The sequence below is a fragment of the Mirounga leonina genome, unplaced genomic scaffold (assembly GCF_011800145.1).
Source record: "Mirounga leonina isolate KUSES-001 unplaced genomic scaffold, KU_Mleo_1.0 Mir_170, whole genome shotgun sequence".
Taxonomy (NCBI): Eukaryota; Metazoa; Chordata; class Mammalia; order Carnivora; family Phocidae; genus Mirounga; species Mirounga leonina.
Genome location: NW_023270433.1, coordinates 10054366 through 10072927, shown reverse-complemented (window position 1 = coordinate 10072927; position 18562 = coordinate 10054366). Strand labels below are relative to the sequence as shown.

The following is an 18562-nucleotide window of genomic DNA, read 5'->3' as shown; positions in this document are numbered from 1 at the left end:
GCTTAAAAATATAGGAATTAAAAGAGAAAATTAAAATCAAAATACAGCTGACCCTTGAACAATGCGGGGATGGGGGTTTGGAGTGCCAGCCCCAGCACCGGTGAAAATCCACATGTAACTTTATGGGGCACTGGGCTGGCTCAGTCGGTGGAGCATGCGACTCTTGATCTTGAATGTAGAGATTAGTTAAAAATAAAATCTTAAAAAAAAATCCATATATAACTTTAGACTCCCCAAAATTAACCAAGAGCCTACTGTTGACTGGGAAGCGTTACTGATAACAGAAAGAGCCAATTAACACATATTTTATATGTATATGTATTATGTACTATATTCTTACAATAAAGTAAATTAGAGAAAAGCAAATGTTATTAAGAAAATCATTAGGAAGAGAAAATACATTTACAGTACTGTACTATATAAAAAAATTCAAAGATAAGTGGACCTGAGTGTTCAAACCTGTGTTGTTTAAAAGTCAACTGTAATTAAAAAGAAGAGAAACAATAAAGTATATATGGAAATAGATTATAAAAGATGAACAACAGTAAAAAAAGTCAATGAAAGCAAAAGTTGTTTATTTGGAAAGATCACTAAGATTAACAGACTTTTAGCTGGACTGAGAAAGAAAAAACAAGACAGGAAATATTACCAATATGAGGATAAAAGATCACTGGAGGGGTGCCTGGGTGGCTCAGTTGGTTAAGCGACTGCCTTCGGCTCAGGTCATGATCCTGGAGTCCCGGGATCGAGTCCCGCATCAGGCTCCCTGCTGGGCAGGGAGTCTGCTTCTCCCTCTGACCCTCCCCCCTCTCATGTGCTCTCTCTCTCTCATTCTCTCTGTCTCAAATAAATAAAAATTAAAAAAAAAATAAAATAAAATAAAATAAAATAAAAGATCACTGGAGAGCCTATATGGATTAAAAGGATAATGGAATATTATGGACAATGTTTTGCAATAAATTAGACAAATGAACTTGTAAGACACAAATGATCAAAATTGACTAAGAAAAACAGAAAACATGAAAAGCCTTTGAAATTGAACTCAAAATTTAAAAACTTCCAAAAAGGAAAACTCCATGTCTAGATGCTTTACTAGTGAATGCTATCAACCTTCAAGGAAGAAATAATACCAACCCTAAAGAAACTATAAGAAGTAGAAGAGAATGAAACACATCCTAACTCAATTTATGAAGTCAGCAATACCCTGATAACAAAACCAGACGAAGACATTATAAGAATAGAAAATTAAGTCCCGTACTCACTCATAACAAAAGATGTAAAGATCCATAAGGAAATACTAGCAAATTGAATCCAGCAATGCAAAAGGATAATACATGACCACAAAATACAATTAACCCAGATATACAAGGCTGAACTTACTGTTAGAAAAATCAACCAATGCTATTCACCGTGTTAATAGAATTAATATTTATTAGATCATTTAATGAAGAAAAAAAAGTATTTGACAATCTTCCATACCTATTACTGATAAAAAAAAAATCTCAACAGATTAGGAACAGAAGGGAGCTCAGTCAACCTGAAACAGGACATCTATGAAAAACCAACAGTCAACACCTAATTTATGGTAAAAGATTAAATATTTTTCCCCAAAACCCAGGAACAAGGCAAGGATGTCCATTCTCACTAGTTCTATTCAACATTTTACCAGAAGACCTAACCTTGAAATAAAGTACAAAAGCAAAAACAAAACAAACAAATCCCCACCATAATAAAAGAATAGAGATTGGAAAGGATGAAGTAAAAACTATTTTGTTTGAAAATGACATGATTATGTACATACAAAATCTTAAGGAATGTATAAAAAAAGCTAGCAGAACTAACATTTCAATTTAGGAAGACTGCAAGGAAACAAGGTCAATTTTAAAAACAGCAGTATTTCTGTGTATTAGCAACTAATAATTAGAATATGAAATAAAAATATAATTCTATTTATAATACCTCTCTAAAATTGAAATACTCAGGAATAAATTTATTAAGATACATATAACACCTATAAGATGAGAATCACAAAACACTGCTGAGAGAAACTGAAGACCTAAATAAATGGGGAAATACACCATAGTCATTGATTGACTCAATATTATTAAAATACAATTCTCCATAGATTGGTTACATAGATTAAGTGCAATCCCAATCAAAATGTGAAGTTGCTGCTAAATTTCACATAGAAAGGACCCAGAATAACCAAAACACTTAAATTTTAGGGGAACTCACACTACAGGATTTTAAGACTTACTATAAAACTGGAATAATCAATCAAAAAAAAAAACTGGAATAATTAAGGTAGCAGTGTATTGGAGAAAAATGCCATTGGTCAATGAAACAGAATTTAGAGTCTAGAAATATCTCTATACATATATGGTTGACAGAGTTTCAAAAACGTTACAAAAGTAATTCAAAGAGAAAAGGATAACCATTTCAATGATACTAAAATAATTTCATATCCATATGAAAGAAAAAACCATTAACCCTTACCTTACACTGTAAACAAAAATAACTCAAGATACATCATAGACCTAAGTGTAAAAAAGCTAAAGCTATAACACTTCTAGAAGAAAACTTGGAAAAAATCTTTGTAACTTTGGAATAGGTGAAAATTTCTTGGATAAAACACAAACCACAAAAGAAAAAAATTGGTTAGTTGAAACTTCATCAAGAATTTAAAAGCAACTGTTAAGAAAAGCCACTGTTCAAGAAAAGAAAAAGGTAAGCCACAGAATGCAATAAAATATAGTTGAGAAGCACATGAAAAGATGTCTAACATCACATTATTCAGTGAAATGCAAATTGAAACTACAATGAGATAACACTATAAATTCACAAAAATGGGGGCGCCTGGTGGCTCAGTCAGTTGGGCATCTGCCTTCGGCTTGGGTCGTGATCCTGGGGTCCTGGAATTAAGCCCCACATTGGGTTCCCTACTCAGCAGGGAGTCTGGTTCTCCCTCTGCCCCTCCCCACTCATGCTCATTCTCTCTTAAATAAATAAAAATCTTTAAAAAAATATTCACAAAAATGGTTGAAATTTAAAAGACTGACAACACCAAATGTTGGCAAGGATATAGAGAAACTTTCATACACTGTTGCTAGAAACATAAAATGGTACAAATACTCTGAGAAATGGCAGTTTATGATAAAACTAAACACATACCTACCCTATGACCAAAAAAATTCAAAATATATGTCTGAGCAGACTTATACAAGAATGTTCACAGCCAGTTTATTTACAGTAGTCAAAAATTTAAAACTGCCCAGGTGTTCATCAAAAGGAGAAGGCAAATAAACTGTGGTATATTCAGACAATGGACTACTACTACTCAGTAATAAAGAGGAATGAGCTCCTTTTATATGAAACATGGATGAATCTCAAGAACAACATGCTTGGGGGCGCCTGGGTGGCTCAGTCGTTAAGTATCTGCCTTCGGCTCAGGTCATGATCCCAGGGTCCTGGGATTGAGCCCCGCATCGGGCTCCCTGCTCCGTGGGAAGCCTGCTTCTCCCTCTCCCACTCCCCCTGCTTGTGTTCCCTCTCTCACTGTGTCTCTCTCTGTCAAATAAATAAAATCTTAAAAAAAAAAAAAAAGAACAACATGCTTGGTCAAAGAAGGTTTACACAAAGACGTACACACTGTATAATTCAGGTTCATGAATAGGTGAAACTAAGCTATAGTGAAAATAATAAAAAATAGCATTGCCTCTGGGGTAATGGGTACTGGACTGACTGGAAAAGGGTTTAGAGAGAATTTTCTGGAATGATGCTATGTTGTATAACTTGATACATGGGTGTATGTATTTGTCAAAACTCACCTAATGGCACATGTTAGTTTTGTGCACTTCACTGTATACGAACTTCACATTAAAAAAAAAGAAGTGGGGAGATGAACCATGAGAGACTATGGACTCTGAGAAACAAACTCAGGGTTCTAGAGGGGAGGAGGGTCAGGGGATGGGTTAGCCTGGTGATGGGTATTAAAGAGGGCACGTATTGAATGGAGCACTGGGTGTTATATGCAAACAATGAATCATGGAACACTACACCAAAAACTAATGATGCAATGTATGGTAATTAACATAACATAATAAAATAAAATTTTAAAAAAGTGTGTGTGTGTGTGTATAGTTATTTATATGTATGATGAAGTGTTGAGGGGTAAAATCTATTGATGTCCACCATTTATTTCAAAATGCATCACAAAATGAGATAAACTGATGAATGAAAAAAGGAATGGATAAATGTACCAAAACAAATATATCAAAATGTTAGCTGCAGAATCTAGCTAGTGTATATATGGATATTCATTGTACAATTCTTTCATATTTAAAATTACTATAATAAAATGGAAAAAAAATCATTCTATTTTTAAACTAAAAGTTACAAGAGACTTAAAAATGTTCAGGCATAGGGGTGCCTGGGTGGCTCAGTTGGTTAAGTATCCAACTCTTGGTTTCAGCTCAGGTCAGGATCTCAGGGTCATGAAATTGAGCCCTGCATCAGGCTCCACATTCAATGCGGAGTCTGCTGGAGATTCTCTCTCCTTCTGGTTTCTCTCTGCTCTTCCCCCCGCCCCCCCTCAAGTAAATAAATGAATCCTTTAAAAAATGTTCAGGCATATTTGAAAAAGAACCAAATGTTACTTATAGAAATGAAAAATGTAACGGCTAAAATTTTTAAAACCTCAATAAACAGTGTTACGTAGTTATATGAATTCACAGAAAAAACCAAATCACTTAAGAGCAAAATGGACAAAAGATTTGAACACACTCTTCACAAAGAGGAACAAAGAATAAAACATGAAAAGTTACTCAACCTAAAAGCAATTTCAGAAATAAAAATTAAAACCACAATGAACTACTAATTTTTTTTTTTTTATTTGAGAGAGAGAGATACACAGCGAGAGAGAGAACACAAGCAGGGGGAGTGGGAGAGGATGAAGCAGGCTTCCCGCAGAGCAGGGAGCCCGATGTGGGGCTCGATCCCAGGACCCTGGGATCATGACCTGAGCCAAAGGCAGATGCTTAACGACTGAGCCACCCAGGCGCCACCTGAACTACTAATTTATACCCATTAGAGTCACATGATATAAAGTAAGACTGCAACAAGTGGTGAGGATTAGAGCAAAAGTAACTCTTACACACTGCTAGTGAGTGTAAATTGATACAACCACTTTGCAAAACATTTGGCATTACCTAGTAAAGTTGGAAGATGCTTATATAATCTGACCTCACATCCCAGTATAGAAAATCTTATACATGTGTACCAGGTAACTGAGAAGATTTCACAGTGGCATTGTTTAGAATAATAAAAAAATGGAAACAACCTAAATATCCATTATCAGTAGAATGGACAAGAAATTTTTGATATACAGTCAAACAATCGAATCCTATAGCACACTGAAAACAAATGGATGAAAGTTACAGTTGTCATCAACTTGGCTCAACCTCAGGACTATAATAGTAGGTGAAAAAAAAGCAAGCTGTAGAAGAATACATACAATTTGGATCCATCAACATGTTGTGTAGGAATATAAATAATACATATGGCAAAGCTATAAAGAAAAATGAATGATAATTATAAAATTCAGGATTTTAATTTCATTTGAGAGAGAGAGATAGGATCCGGGAAGGGCCTAAAAGGTAATGAAAATGTTCTACTTCTTTAACTGGCATTCAGATGTGCCTTATATGGGTCATCTTTATATGTCATAATAATTTGTAAATATTATTTTGAATCTATTAAAATTTTATTTAATACAGTATATTTAATAAAATATAATATATGATTCCTAAATACCTAAAATGGTAAAATTGGTCTTTAATAATATTCTTTGCCTACCCGAAAAATCTTGTGCATCCTCATGGTGGCTGAACAAAAGATAAATCTTGTGAGAAGCAAGCGAAGAAATTCATCTCCAAAAAACTGGAGAAATGCTTGATCTGCAAAGAGGAGAAAGATGACAGTAAAAAGATGCTTAAAAGAAAAACTCATTTCAAAGGGGAAGAAAGTTCGAAAACCTTCTCAACTTTCCTGCCTTCAATAAATACCTTTAAAAATTCAAACAATTTCAACAATATAAAACCATTATAGTATGTTAAGTGTTCAGTTAGATTAGTAGGGTACCTATTGAACGTGAATGGGTCAGTAGCTGGGCAATATCACGGTTGATTTTTCGAAGATATTCTTGACATTTTTCCCATAGGCCTCTGCGCATGCTTGACAATCCAGAGACAAATAGGAAGGCCATTAGAGGATTGTTCAAAAAGAGAGTGAAGAGGCTACCTCGTTGAGATTGATCTGTAATAACAAACATGTTATATATATATAGACAACAGTTTTGCAAAAGATAAGAGATCTATTTGAGGAATATTTTAATATAATGATATTACACAAAATTAAAGCTGTATCATTAAAACATAATTCAATAAAGTAGATTCTGCATGGAACTACAAAAACATCCCAGGTACGCTGCTTTCTGCTGAACAAACTTAAGAGAGAGCATAGGAAACTTAAGAGAAATGGAAAAGGAACATAGTCCTTTGTCTTTTTCACTCCAACTAACAAATTTTATCCAAATATGGCAAGTACATGGGTGGTTCATGACAGAATTCTCTGATGAGTACTAGAATTGGCCATCTTTTTCATTCCCTTTTGTTAGTTGCTCTTTCTCACCTATCCCTTAAATATCAATATTTTCTCTCTTTGACCCTACACATGGCTGATCTCACCTACTCCCACAATTTCAGTTATCACTTACATGCCTACTGATTCCCAGTTCTCTTATCTGCAGCCTAGATCGAGCTCACCCGGTCTAGAACTGCACTGTCCTAATGTAGCTACTGGATACTTCAAATGTGACTGGTCCAAAGTGAGGTGCACTGTGAAATGTAAAATATATGTAGGATTTCAGAGCCTCTCTACAAAAAGATATATTAATTTCACCTGTTAAACTTTTTTTCATGTGGCTACTAGAAAATTCAAAATTACACATGACTTACATTATCTTTCTGTTGAACAGAGCTGCTCTAGACTACAATATTCAACCTAAGTTTCAAAGGTAACCTCAAACCCAACTTGTCAGAAATTGAAAGCAAATTCTTCCCTTTTGTTCTCTACAAATCTGCTTCTTATGCGGTACCATCATTTCTACCAGCATCTTAGCCAGAAACCTGGAAGTTCGCCTCTGCCTCCTTCCTCTCCCTTGTTCCCTCATATCCAATCCATCACCAAATCCTGTTGGCTCTTTGGGCTTAGTATCTTCTGAAGCCACCAACATCTCCCTATTTCCATCAGTGCTCCTCTCCAACCCATTCTCCACAAGGCTAATGAATGCTCTTCCATGCTACTCTTCTGTTCACAATCTTTTGATGGCACCCCACTGTCCTCCATTTTAATCTCTTCACAAATCCTAAAAGGTTTTTCATGATTCAGTCACACAATCCCACACCCTGTCCTTCCACTAGCAGGAAGTACTTTAATTTCTCTAAATGTTCCATAAACTGGGGCACCCGGCTGGCTCAGTGGGTAGAGCACACGACTCTTGATCTTGGGGTTGTGAGTTCAAGCCCCACGTTGGGTGTAACAATTACTTAAAAATAAAATCTTAAAAAAAAAGTTCCATAAACTCTCTCATCACAGAGCTCTTATGTCTGGGCTCACATGCTATTACTCTGCTAGGACACTCTTGTTAACCATGTCCCAGCTCCAAATAATTCTATATAACCTTCAACTCCACTCTGACATCTTTTTATCCATTTTCTTCACCGGCAAGGGCTGCTCAGGAGTTCCTCTTACGTGTTCCATATGCTTCCTTCTATGAACGACTAATAGCACCTATAAGAAATGCCTCTTAGGTTGTCTGTATCTTTGGCTAGACATTTGGCTCTCTGAGGAACATACTGTGTTTGTCTGGTCAGAGTGTTAACTCCAGCGCCCAGCACAGAACCTGATAAATAAATGCTGAATAAATAAATGTTTGTTGTACAGATGATGTAACTCGTGGTTCAAGGGAGAACTGGAGACTTTAGTTACTAGAGGTGCAGGAACCTAATAAGACATCCCAAAATCTAGGTATCTGCTAGCTTTGTGCTCAGATGGGCCATATTTAAGGGATTAGACGTCTAAGCTTTCTAGCACAAAGATATGATACTGGACTAAAAAGTGTTAAGGGTGTATACAACAAATAAGTGTGATAATAAGCATTAATAATAATGACCATTAAAGAATGAGTTAGCACATATTGAATACTTACTACATACCCAAAAATATTTAACGAGGAAGTACTATTACTATCTCCATTTGATAGGAAAGAAACAGGCACAGAATGGCTATGTAACTTCCCAAGGTCACATAGCTAGTCAGTGGCTGAGTCGGAATTCAAATTCAATCAGCTTACCTCCAGAGTCTCTGTTTTTACCCTCTATGCAATAAAGCCTTTCGGAACAAATAATCTTGGTATTAACCCATTAGCTCATGCAATTTTAAATAAAGCTGCATCTTAATAGGACAAATTGACAGCAGAAAGCACTAAGTAATTGGAAGGGGTTACATTTCTCCAGAAATGACAGGAAACAGGTTAACAAAGTCCTCAAAGCAGGAGAATTTTACCGTTGTTTGAAGGTAAGTTCTATCCCTTAGTAATTCGGCTTTTGGATACAAGAACGTAATATTTCTACATGGTTTTTTTCCCTGTTAAATAGCAAAACTTACCTTAAAACAACAGTGAAAAGTCTCCAGCTTCTCTCAGGCTTTCAAATGCTGACCATCACTTCCTGTGTCAAACTATGTCAGTAGACAGGGCTTCTGGCTGGGAAGTAGCAGTAAAATGCTATCTCCCACAGAGAGACATCAGCACTATTCAGTCAGGGAGATGGTGAAACAGTGACAAGGACTGCTAAAACACGGTTAAGGTTTGTTTAGTTTTTACCTAGCTTAATGACTGGGAGTTGGAATTAGATTTTATTTTACGTGCTGCTTATCAAGGACAAATTATTAAAGACAGTCTTTCATTTCTCAGCCATCTGAGAAACAACCATAACCCGGACACACTGTCTCCCTAGCACACTGAAAATAGGTGCTTTTATTTTAAAAATACAACAAGGTAAAAATGTGAATAAAAGAAACCCTTTAAGTTGTGCCAGTAAGGTTATCCTAACTCTCAGGCATAGGCTGAGAAGTTTTTCTAGACCAGAAATCATATAGTTTTAAAAGAAGCCTAAAATAGGGGTGCCTGGGTGGCTCAGTCAGTTAAGTGGCTGCCTTCAGCTCAGGTCATGATCCCAGGGTCCTGGGATCAAGTACCGCATAGGGCTCCCTGCTTGGTGGGAAGCCTGCTTCTCCCTCCGCCTGCCACTTCCCCTGCTTGTGCTCTCTCTCTCTCTGTCAAATAAATAAATAAAATATTAAAAAAAAAAAAAGATGCCTAAAACATGTAGCAAGAGATACAGGAAATCATGTTGTATGAAGGGCGACACGCACACCAAAACAAAAACAAAAACAAAACAAAACAAAAAACACCTGCAAAACAAATTTTAAAATTCACAAATCATGAGTTCCCCAACAGTAAGGGACCAAAAACACCCTTTCTCAGGGATGATTTATCATTTCTTTTAGAATTATCTCAAGACCTAATGGCAGCGCATTAAAGAAGTCTAGTTGTTGGCAAGACTTTGGGGTTTATTTCAGACTGACACCTGCCACGTTAAGCACTATAAATCAACATGTGATCATTATAGGTGGGGAGACAAAGATTAGTATTATTCAAAATGCAGACAGTGTTTATAACAGGTAATGACAACATACCTTGTAAAGCTTTTGGATATGCTGTAGGAGAAAGCAAGCAGACTAGTGGCTGTCCAAATAAGTTTGTGAAATTCTGTAACATATAAGAATTTAAAACTTCCATTAAAAATTTGACCAAAGATAGTTACTCAGTAATTTTCCAAAGCACGTCATCAGTGTATATAGGGCCCTTTTACTCATAAGCAGATGCAGAAACATCAATAACAGCTGAACAGACTGCCATCCATGTATAACTACTAAGGATAATAGACTTCCTTATAATAGTGAAGTTTACTAAAAGTAAACTATTTATTTTTAAAATAAAGGCATATACATAGTTGCAGTGTTATAGGGAAAGATCGTCTGGCTATCTGCCAAAAGGCCACCCCAATGGGCAATGTACGCCAATTATTTACAAGGGTGGATTTTCCAAGCTCTAGAATCTGGCTCTCTGTCTTACAGGCTCTAAAACCTGACTTACTGGGGAGTAATCAGAGAAGACTGCAACCATTTCTCATTGTGAATCAAATTAACTGCTTATACAGAATGATGTATAAAACCAGAATGTCAATATGTTAATTTACAGTGAGAATTAAAGCTGATACTCAAACTAGAACACTCTTTGCCTGATTAAGGATATCCATTCTCTAAAGGATGGAAAGACACAATATGTTCTTAGAGAGAAACCCATTCTAAAGATATCATTACACTAATTTATTAAAATTTGAACCAACCTCAATAAAAATGGCCACAGATATTTTTTCCTGCAACTGAAAAAAATAATTCTAAAGTTCATATGGAAAAAGTAGATTAGCCAGGAAAACTCTGAAAAAGAAGAACAAAGAGAGGGAACTAGATTCATGAGATATTGAAACATACTTTAAAGCCTCAGTAACTAAAAATATGTGGCACTGGCATAAGAGTAGGCAGAAGACCAATGGAAGAGAACAAAGAATCCAAAATTAGACCCCCAAACAGACAGGACTTCAGTATATATGATAAAGATGATAGTTCAAATTAGGAAGTAGGAAAATTTGGAGTGCCTGGCTGGCTTGGTTGGAAGAGCATGTGACTCTTGATCCCAGAGTCGTGAGTTCAAGTCACACATTGGGTGTGGAGATTACTTAAAATAAATTAATAAAATAAAATTTTTAAGAAAGTAGGAAAATTTGATGGCTAGATGGCTATCCAGTAGGGAAAAAACTGGATAGCCATCATAGAAAAAAGTTGGCTCTATACTTTGCACCACACACTTGGATAATTCCAAATATATCAAAGATTTAAATGTAAAAAAAAAAAAAGCAATAAAAGTGCTGAAAGAAAATATAAGAAAATAAGTGTTATTATTTTATAACCGAGATCTTTCTAACTATTACGATTAAGATTAATAAACCCTGGGGTGCTGGCTGGCTCAGTTGGAAGAGCAAGCAACACTTGATCTTGGGTCATAAGTTCAAGCCCAATGTTGGGTGTAGAGATTACCTAAAAAATAAAGAAACTTAAAAAAAAAGATTAATAAACCCAGTTACAAAATCAAAGGCTTGTGCATAGTAAAATACAGCATAAGCTAAATCAAAAGTGAAATGATGAATTGGGGAAAATATCTGCAAGGCACATTACAAAGATAAATCTCCTTAATATAGAAAGAGCTTCTCCAAATCCATAAGAAAAAGACCACTGATCCAATAGAAGAATGAGTGGAAGACAACAGGGAATTCACAGAAAAGGGAATATAACTAACTCAAATACATGAAAAAGATGCTTAACATTACTGATAAGAGAAATAAAATCAAAGCTACGCTACAATATCATTTTTTAACCTACCAGTTTAACAAAATTTCCAAAAGTTTGAGAATATACACTGTTGGCAAGAATATGGGGAAACAAATACTCATATGTAGATGATAGGAGTATAAATTGGAACAAATTCTTTAGAAGACAATTTGGCAGCATCTATATTCCATTAACACAGGAATTCTACAACTAAAAATTTATACTAACAATATATTCTCAAACCTGTGAATAACATTAAGCCCTAAGTTACTCCTTGCAGCACTGGTAGTAATAGTAAAGACTAGAAACAACCAAATGACCAGCAACAAGGGATTGATTAGTAAAATGGTAAAATACATTCTGGCACAACCATACAATGGAATACTATGCAGTTATTAAAAAAAAAAAAAAAAGAACAAAGAAGTTCTTTATGAAGGGATATGGAAAGATCTCCAACTTTTTTTTTTTTTTTTTGAGAGAGAAAGAGAGAGAGAGCAGGGTGGGAGGGGGGCACAGAGGGGAAAGGGAGAAGGAGAGAATCTTAAGCAGGCTCCACGCCCAGCATGGAGCCCGACACGGGGCTCAATTTCATGACCCTAAGATCATTACCTGAGGCAAAATCAAGAGTTGGGACGCTTAACTGACTGAGCCACCCAGGCGCCCCTCCAACATTTCTCATTAAGTGAGTTGTATATAGCATGTTAACTGCCATTTATATAGCTAAGACTATGTATTTGTTTTGGCTTATATATATGTTAAAAAAATTCTAAAAGGATAAACAAGAAACAGACAACAGTGATTACTCATAGAGAGAAAGAGAGTAACTGAGTGAATCGAGACTGGGAGGTATAAAGAGATATAATAAGCCTTTTAAAATTTTTGATTTTGTGAATTTGTGAATATAATATCAATATAAAAAATTAAACAAGTAAATTAGCAATTTCTTGCAATCAAAACAAAGGGAGTAAGTTGAATGATATCAAGGAGCACTCTTCGGATAAGGCAGCTTGAGCCATTTATCTACACTGCAGAGATGGCCTTCTGGATCTTTGGCCATAATGATCTTGTTCTTGGATAGTGTTAAAATGCAGATGGCTATTATTTATGTCCCAAGGTCTCCTTTTTCTTTGCTTCCCTTGTTGACCAACCTTTCTCTTCTTCTTCTTTTTTTCTCCCCACCATACTGTGTGGAGAGAGTTGCCTAACAAGCCTGACTGCAAGCCTGACTGCCTGCTTACAAGGCTGGTCATAGGTTGGCTTCTGGGGACTTAGATTTTGGGGAGGGTTCCCACCATTAGCAGAACTGGTAAGAGCAATTCACTTTACCTGGACTGTATAAACAAGATGGTTTATGCTGAGCACCTGCTTTTCTTCTGGGACAATGGCATGTTAGTATGTGCCAGGCAGAGGCTGCCTACACAATGAGTCCCCAATGAAAACCATGGGCACTGAGTCCCTAGTGAGCCTCGCTGGTAGACATTTCACCCATGTTGTCTAGTCTCACTTGTAAGAAGAACTGAGTGCATCCTGTGTGACATCACTGGCCTCTTGGAAGTTTGTGCCTGCTTTTCTCTGGACTTGATAGCATGTGCCTTTTTCCTTTGAGATCTTGCACTGTATCCTTTTACTGTGATAAATCTTAGTAGTGAGTGTGATTATATGCTGAGAATTATCACTCCTCATGAATCGCTGAGCCTGGGGGTGACCTTGGGGACCTCTGATTTCCTCCTATCAGATTATATTTAAATATTAGGCCTGGGAAACAGTTTCTTTAAGGATACCTTGCATGTCTCTGTTCTAACCCATTCAGTAATTAATTTTATAGTTTAATTCCCATAGGATTATCTTATTTCTTTATTGTTTTATATGATTTAATGCTATTATGTTTAAAAAAATTATGGCTAATGTATGTAAATGGAATACACACTGAAGAAAAATTTTTAAAGATTTTATTTATTTATTTTAGAGAGAGAGAGCATGTTGAGTGGGCAGAGGGGCAGAAGGAGAGGGAAAGAGAGAGAATCCTCAAGCAGACTCCCCACTGAGCAAGGAGCCTGACACGGGGCTCGATTCCACGACCCTGAGATCATGACCAGAGCTGAAACCAAGAGTTGGCCACTTAACCAAATGAGCCACCCAGGTGCCCCAATACAGAAATTTTAACTTGCTATAGCTCATATAAACACTGCTATTCATTTTTATATATTCATCCCATGTCTAACTACTTTGCTGAATTTGTATGCATATTTTTTCTGTGATTCCTTAGGATTTTCTAAATATAAAATTATATCATTTATAATTAAGAATTTCTATTTCTTTTCAATATTTTTAATTTTTTAAAAAAGATTTTATTTATTTATTTGACAGAGGGAGAGAGCACAAGGAGGGGAAGTGGCAGGCAGAGGGAGAGGGAGAAGCAGGCTCCCTGCTGAGCAAGGAGCCTGATGTGGGACTTGATCCCAGGACCCCAGGACCAGGACCTGAGCTGAAGGCAGGTGCTTAATGGACGAGCCACCCAGCCATCCCTCAGTATTTTTTTTAAAGATTTTATTTATTTATTTGACAGAGAGCGAGTGAGAGAGCAGGGGGAGCAGCAGGCAGAGGAGAAGCAGGCTCCCCGCTGAGCAAGGAGCCCGATGTGGGGCTCCATCCCAGGACCTCGGGATCATGACCCGAGACAAACGCAGACACTTAACTGACTGAACCACCCAGCCGTCCCTCTTTCTTTTCAATATTTACACGTCTTATTAGTCTGGACAAACTTTTTCATTGTTTTATTTTGGGAATGTTAAACAATTCTGGTCAGGACTAAAACAAGATCAATCACAAGGATGATAGCAGGCACTCTCTTTTTCTTGCTTATTTTAACTAAGAATACTTTTAATGTTTCTCACTTGAAGTCCAAAATTGGCTACTTAATATAGTAGCTTTTCATCATAAGCTGAGTTTTGTTTTATTTTGTTTTTTTTAAATAAGAATGAGTACTGGAGGGATGCCTGGGTGGTGCAGTCGGTTGTGTCCGATTTTGGCGCAGGTTGCTATCTCAGGGTCATGGGAGTGAGCCCCAAGTGGGGCTCCATGCTCAGCATGGAGTCTGCTTGGGTTTCTCTCTTCTTCTCCCTCTACCTCTCCCCCCACCACACTCTCTCTCTAAAATAAATAAATCTTAAAAAAAAAAAGAATGTGTACTCAGGGTGCAGGGTGCCTGCGTGGCTTAGTTGATTAAGTGTCCAACTCTTGATTTTGGCTCAGGTCATGATCTCAGGATCTTGGGATTGAGCCCCGAGTAGGGCTCCACAACCATTGGGAAGTCTGCTTGAGGATTCTCTCCTAATGCCCCTTCCCCCACTTGCGTGCTCTCTCTCAAATGAATAAATCTTAAAAAAAAAAAAAAAGCGCACTAAATTTATTTATAAAATAAATTATTATTTTAAAAGAATGGGTACAAAATGACCCCTAAGTTAAGCATGTGATTTTTCTTATTTATCCTATTGGCATAGTATATAATATTGATTGATTTTCAAAAAATTCATGTACAATTCAAACTCTTTTGTTAGATTATTCTCTTAATCCATTTACTAGTCTATTTACTAGTATTTTATCTTTTTCTAATCTATAATGATAAACTAATCTGGGGTAGGGTTTTCTTTTGTGTGTATTATTTGTGTCTTGAAATAGTCAATATCATAATAATTTCTATCATTTACTGAGCGCTAATACTACTTTTCAGGGATTATCCTAGGCTTCATAGATCATAACTTGTAATCTTAACAATACTGTAAGATCAGTATTGCCAACCTATTTTACAGAGAAAGAAAAAAAAGCACAGAAAAGACCAAGGACATGCTCAAGGTCATACAAGTGTCTTGTGACCTAATTGCTATTGAATGGATAGTTCTGATCTTCACTGCTCTGGAATTGTATATTTGATTCTAAAAGTTTAGAAGTATTTACTGGTGAACTCCAAAGGGCTAGCCTTTCTTGTGGGGGAAAAAGAGATAACTTCAATCATTTCCCTCTATTTCATACCCTGATTGGGTTTTTCTGATTTCCTTCTTATAGCCATTATCTATTTAACAGATACTTTAAAACACCTTTACAACTTTAAAACAGTACATAGTATCATTTTTAAAGCTCTCTTTTCTTCAACAAATACTCCTTGAACCTACTGACTAGAGACTGTTCTAGGTGGTAGGAATACAGCAGTAAACAAAACAGATTTAAAAAAGAAAAAAACTTGTTTTCCTGGAGTTGGGTGTGGAGGTGGCAGGTAGAGACCCACAGTAAACAAAGCAGTTATGTAATACAGAAGGTGACTAGTGCTACACATGGAAAAAGACAGCAGAATATGCTTAGCAGCACAGACTTTACAATAAGATTGTTTAAATCCCAACTCAGCCACCTACTAGCTGTATGTGTGACCTTGGGCAAATTACTTAACCTTTCTGTGGCTTGATTTTCTTTTCTTTTCTTCTTCTTCCCTTTTTCTTTTTTTTAAGATTTTTAATTTATTTATTTGAGAGAGAGCAGAGCGAGTGAGAGAGAACACGAGGGGCAGAGGGCAGAGAGAGAAAGAGAGAGCGAGAAGCAGGCTCCCCACTGAGCAGGGAGCCCAATGCGGGGCTCGATCCTAGGACCCTGGGATCAAGACCTGAGCCGAAGGTAGACGCTTAAGTGACTGAGTCACTCAGTGCCCCTGCCTTGATTTTCTTATCAGTAAAATGGGAATAAGAAAAGTAACACATTGGGTTTCTAAGGATTAAACGTGTTAATATTTGTAAAGTGCCTAGAATAGTGTATGATACTACATAGATCATTAAAAAAAATAGAGGTGGATAAAGAATGCAGAGGAGGCACATGATTTTAAATAGGGCAATCAGGGAAGACCCTATTGAGAAGCTTCAACCTATCAGACACCTGAATAACAAAGTGGGTGTCTTTGGAAGAGGATTCGGGGCAGAGGGAAGAGACACAAAGATCCTAAGCAGCTGAATGCCATGTATGTTAGAGGCATAGCAAAGTCAATGTGCTTGAAGAGAACTGATAGGGAGACTGGCAAGACAAAGGCTCAGAGATGCCTCTGAAGGGAGGAGGTGTGTGAGGGCAGATAACATGAAGCCTTCACTCTGGGTGAGATGAGGAGCCTAGGGACGTGATCTGACATACAGGCACACTCTGTAGGGGAGCAAGGGCAGGAGGTAGGGAGCTGCTTCAGTAGTTCAGGGGAGAGACACTGGCAGCATCGGCCAGGTGAGGGCAGTGGAGGTGGTAAGATTCTGGATATAAATGGATGTGGGGTGTGAGGGAAAGAGGAGGCAAGTATGAAACCAAGGATTTGGGCTGGGGCAACCATAAAGGTGCTCTGGGGAAAGCTGGAGGTGGAAGAGGTCCAGGGATTCTGTCTTGGGCATGGGAAATTTGCGATCTCGATTAGAATTACCAATCAGAGATCTGGAGCAGGTAGATTATATTTGAGTCTGCAGTAACAGAGAGAGGTCTGGGCTGGAGACAGGTTTGGAAACGGTCAGCACAGAGATCGTAATTAAAGTCATGAAACTAAATAAGGGCATCAAGGGAGTGAGTTGTAGCTGGAAAAAAGAGGAACAATGACAGAGGCCCAGGGCCACTCCAATGATAGGAGCTCACAGAGATGTGGAAAAACTAGTAGAAGAAACAGAAAATAAGCTATCTCCAGATCTCTTTTGCCCTGAGGCAATCGAACAACTTGACTTTAGGTTTTAAAGATCTAATCCAGAGAAGGGGACCCCTGAGAGCAGGGTCTGCCTAAGATGGGAGTCTGATAGGAACCCAGCCCTGTTAAATTGGAATCCTAAAGGGCTATACCTTTCATGTAAGGATGAACCAAAACCAAACTTTTCACCTTCCTTCCCCATGACCACTCCTCAAGGGGCCTGCAAGGAAAATTTTCTCAGTACTGAACAGAGCAGAGACAAACAAAAAAACAAGAGTGCCCGAGGGTTGGAATTATAAGCTCCCCCTCTCACATGTTTGCAGCCCAAATTCATACCATGAAGGTAATCTAAAAACATGGTCCCGGGCGCCTGGGTGGCTCAGTTGGTTAAGCGACTGCCTTCGGCTCAGGTCATGATCCTGGAGTCCCGGGATCAAGTCCCGCATCGGGCTCCCTGCTCAGTGGAGAGCCTGCTTCTGCCTCTCTCTCTCTGCCTGCCTCTCTGCCTACTTGTGCTTTCTCTCTGTGTGTCAAATAAAGAAATAAAATCTTTAAAATAAATAAATAAATAAAATAAAAATAAAAATAAAAATAAAAACATGGTCCCAACATGGTAATGTCTCCAGATGTCTAGCCAAAGCAGATACACACCATCCCTGGATGAAAGTATCTTCATTCTAGGGCTCAGTGAATTTCCCACAAACAGTTTTAAGGATAATGAGAAGAAACTGGTCAAAGGTCATCAAGCATTCAAGAATACAAAAATACCAAAGGGTGTCTTTCAGCAGCAAAAGCAGATTTCAGGTATAAGAATTATCAGATAGATAATAAACAATAAAATGAGTATGCTCATTAAGTGTAAAGAAATAAAGAACAAACTTGAAAACAGAAAAGAGGAAACTATAAAAAAGGCAATGAGTTATTTTTAAAAGGAACCAAACAGAACTTCTAGAAATAAAACACAACCAATATAAAACTCAACAAATGGGTTTATTTATTTATTTTTTAAATTTATTTCATTTATTTATTTGAGAGAGAGAATGAGAGAGAGAGAGAGAAAGCACATGAGAGGTGGGAGGGTCAGAGGGAGAAGCAGACTCCCTGCTGAGCAGGGAGCCCGATGCGGGACTTGATCCTGAGACTCCAGGATCATGACCTGAGCCAAAAGCAGTGCTTAATCAACTGAGCCACCCAGGCGCCCCAACAAATGGGTTTAAAAGCAAGTTAATTGCAGCTAAAGAAAGAATGTGTGAACTGAAAGACAGATCAGAAGAAATTATCCAAATCTCAACCAGATACACA

General features: G+C 37.3%; 1 protein-coding gene across 1 annotated transcript in view; it reads right to left on the bottom strand.

Moving 5' to 3' along the window:
* The window catches only part of SCAI (suppressor of cancer cell invasion), a 135497-nt gene that overhangs the window by 8011 nt on the left and 108924 nt on the right, over nucleotides 1–18562 (bottom strand). The window contains exons 15-17 of the mRNA XM_035015821.1: nucleotides 9817–9889; nucleotides 6139–6312; nucleotides 5854–5954 (exon numbers count right to left, since the gene is read on the bottom strand). Coding sequence (XP_034871712.1) covers nucleotides 5854–5954; nucleotides 6139–6312; nucleotides 9817–9889 — 348 coding nt within the window. The remainder of the gene's footprint in view (nucleotides 1–5853; nucleotides 5955–6138; nucleotides 6313–9816; nucleotides 9890–18562) is intronic.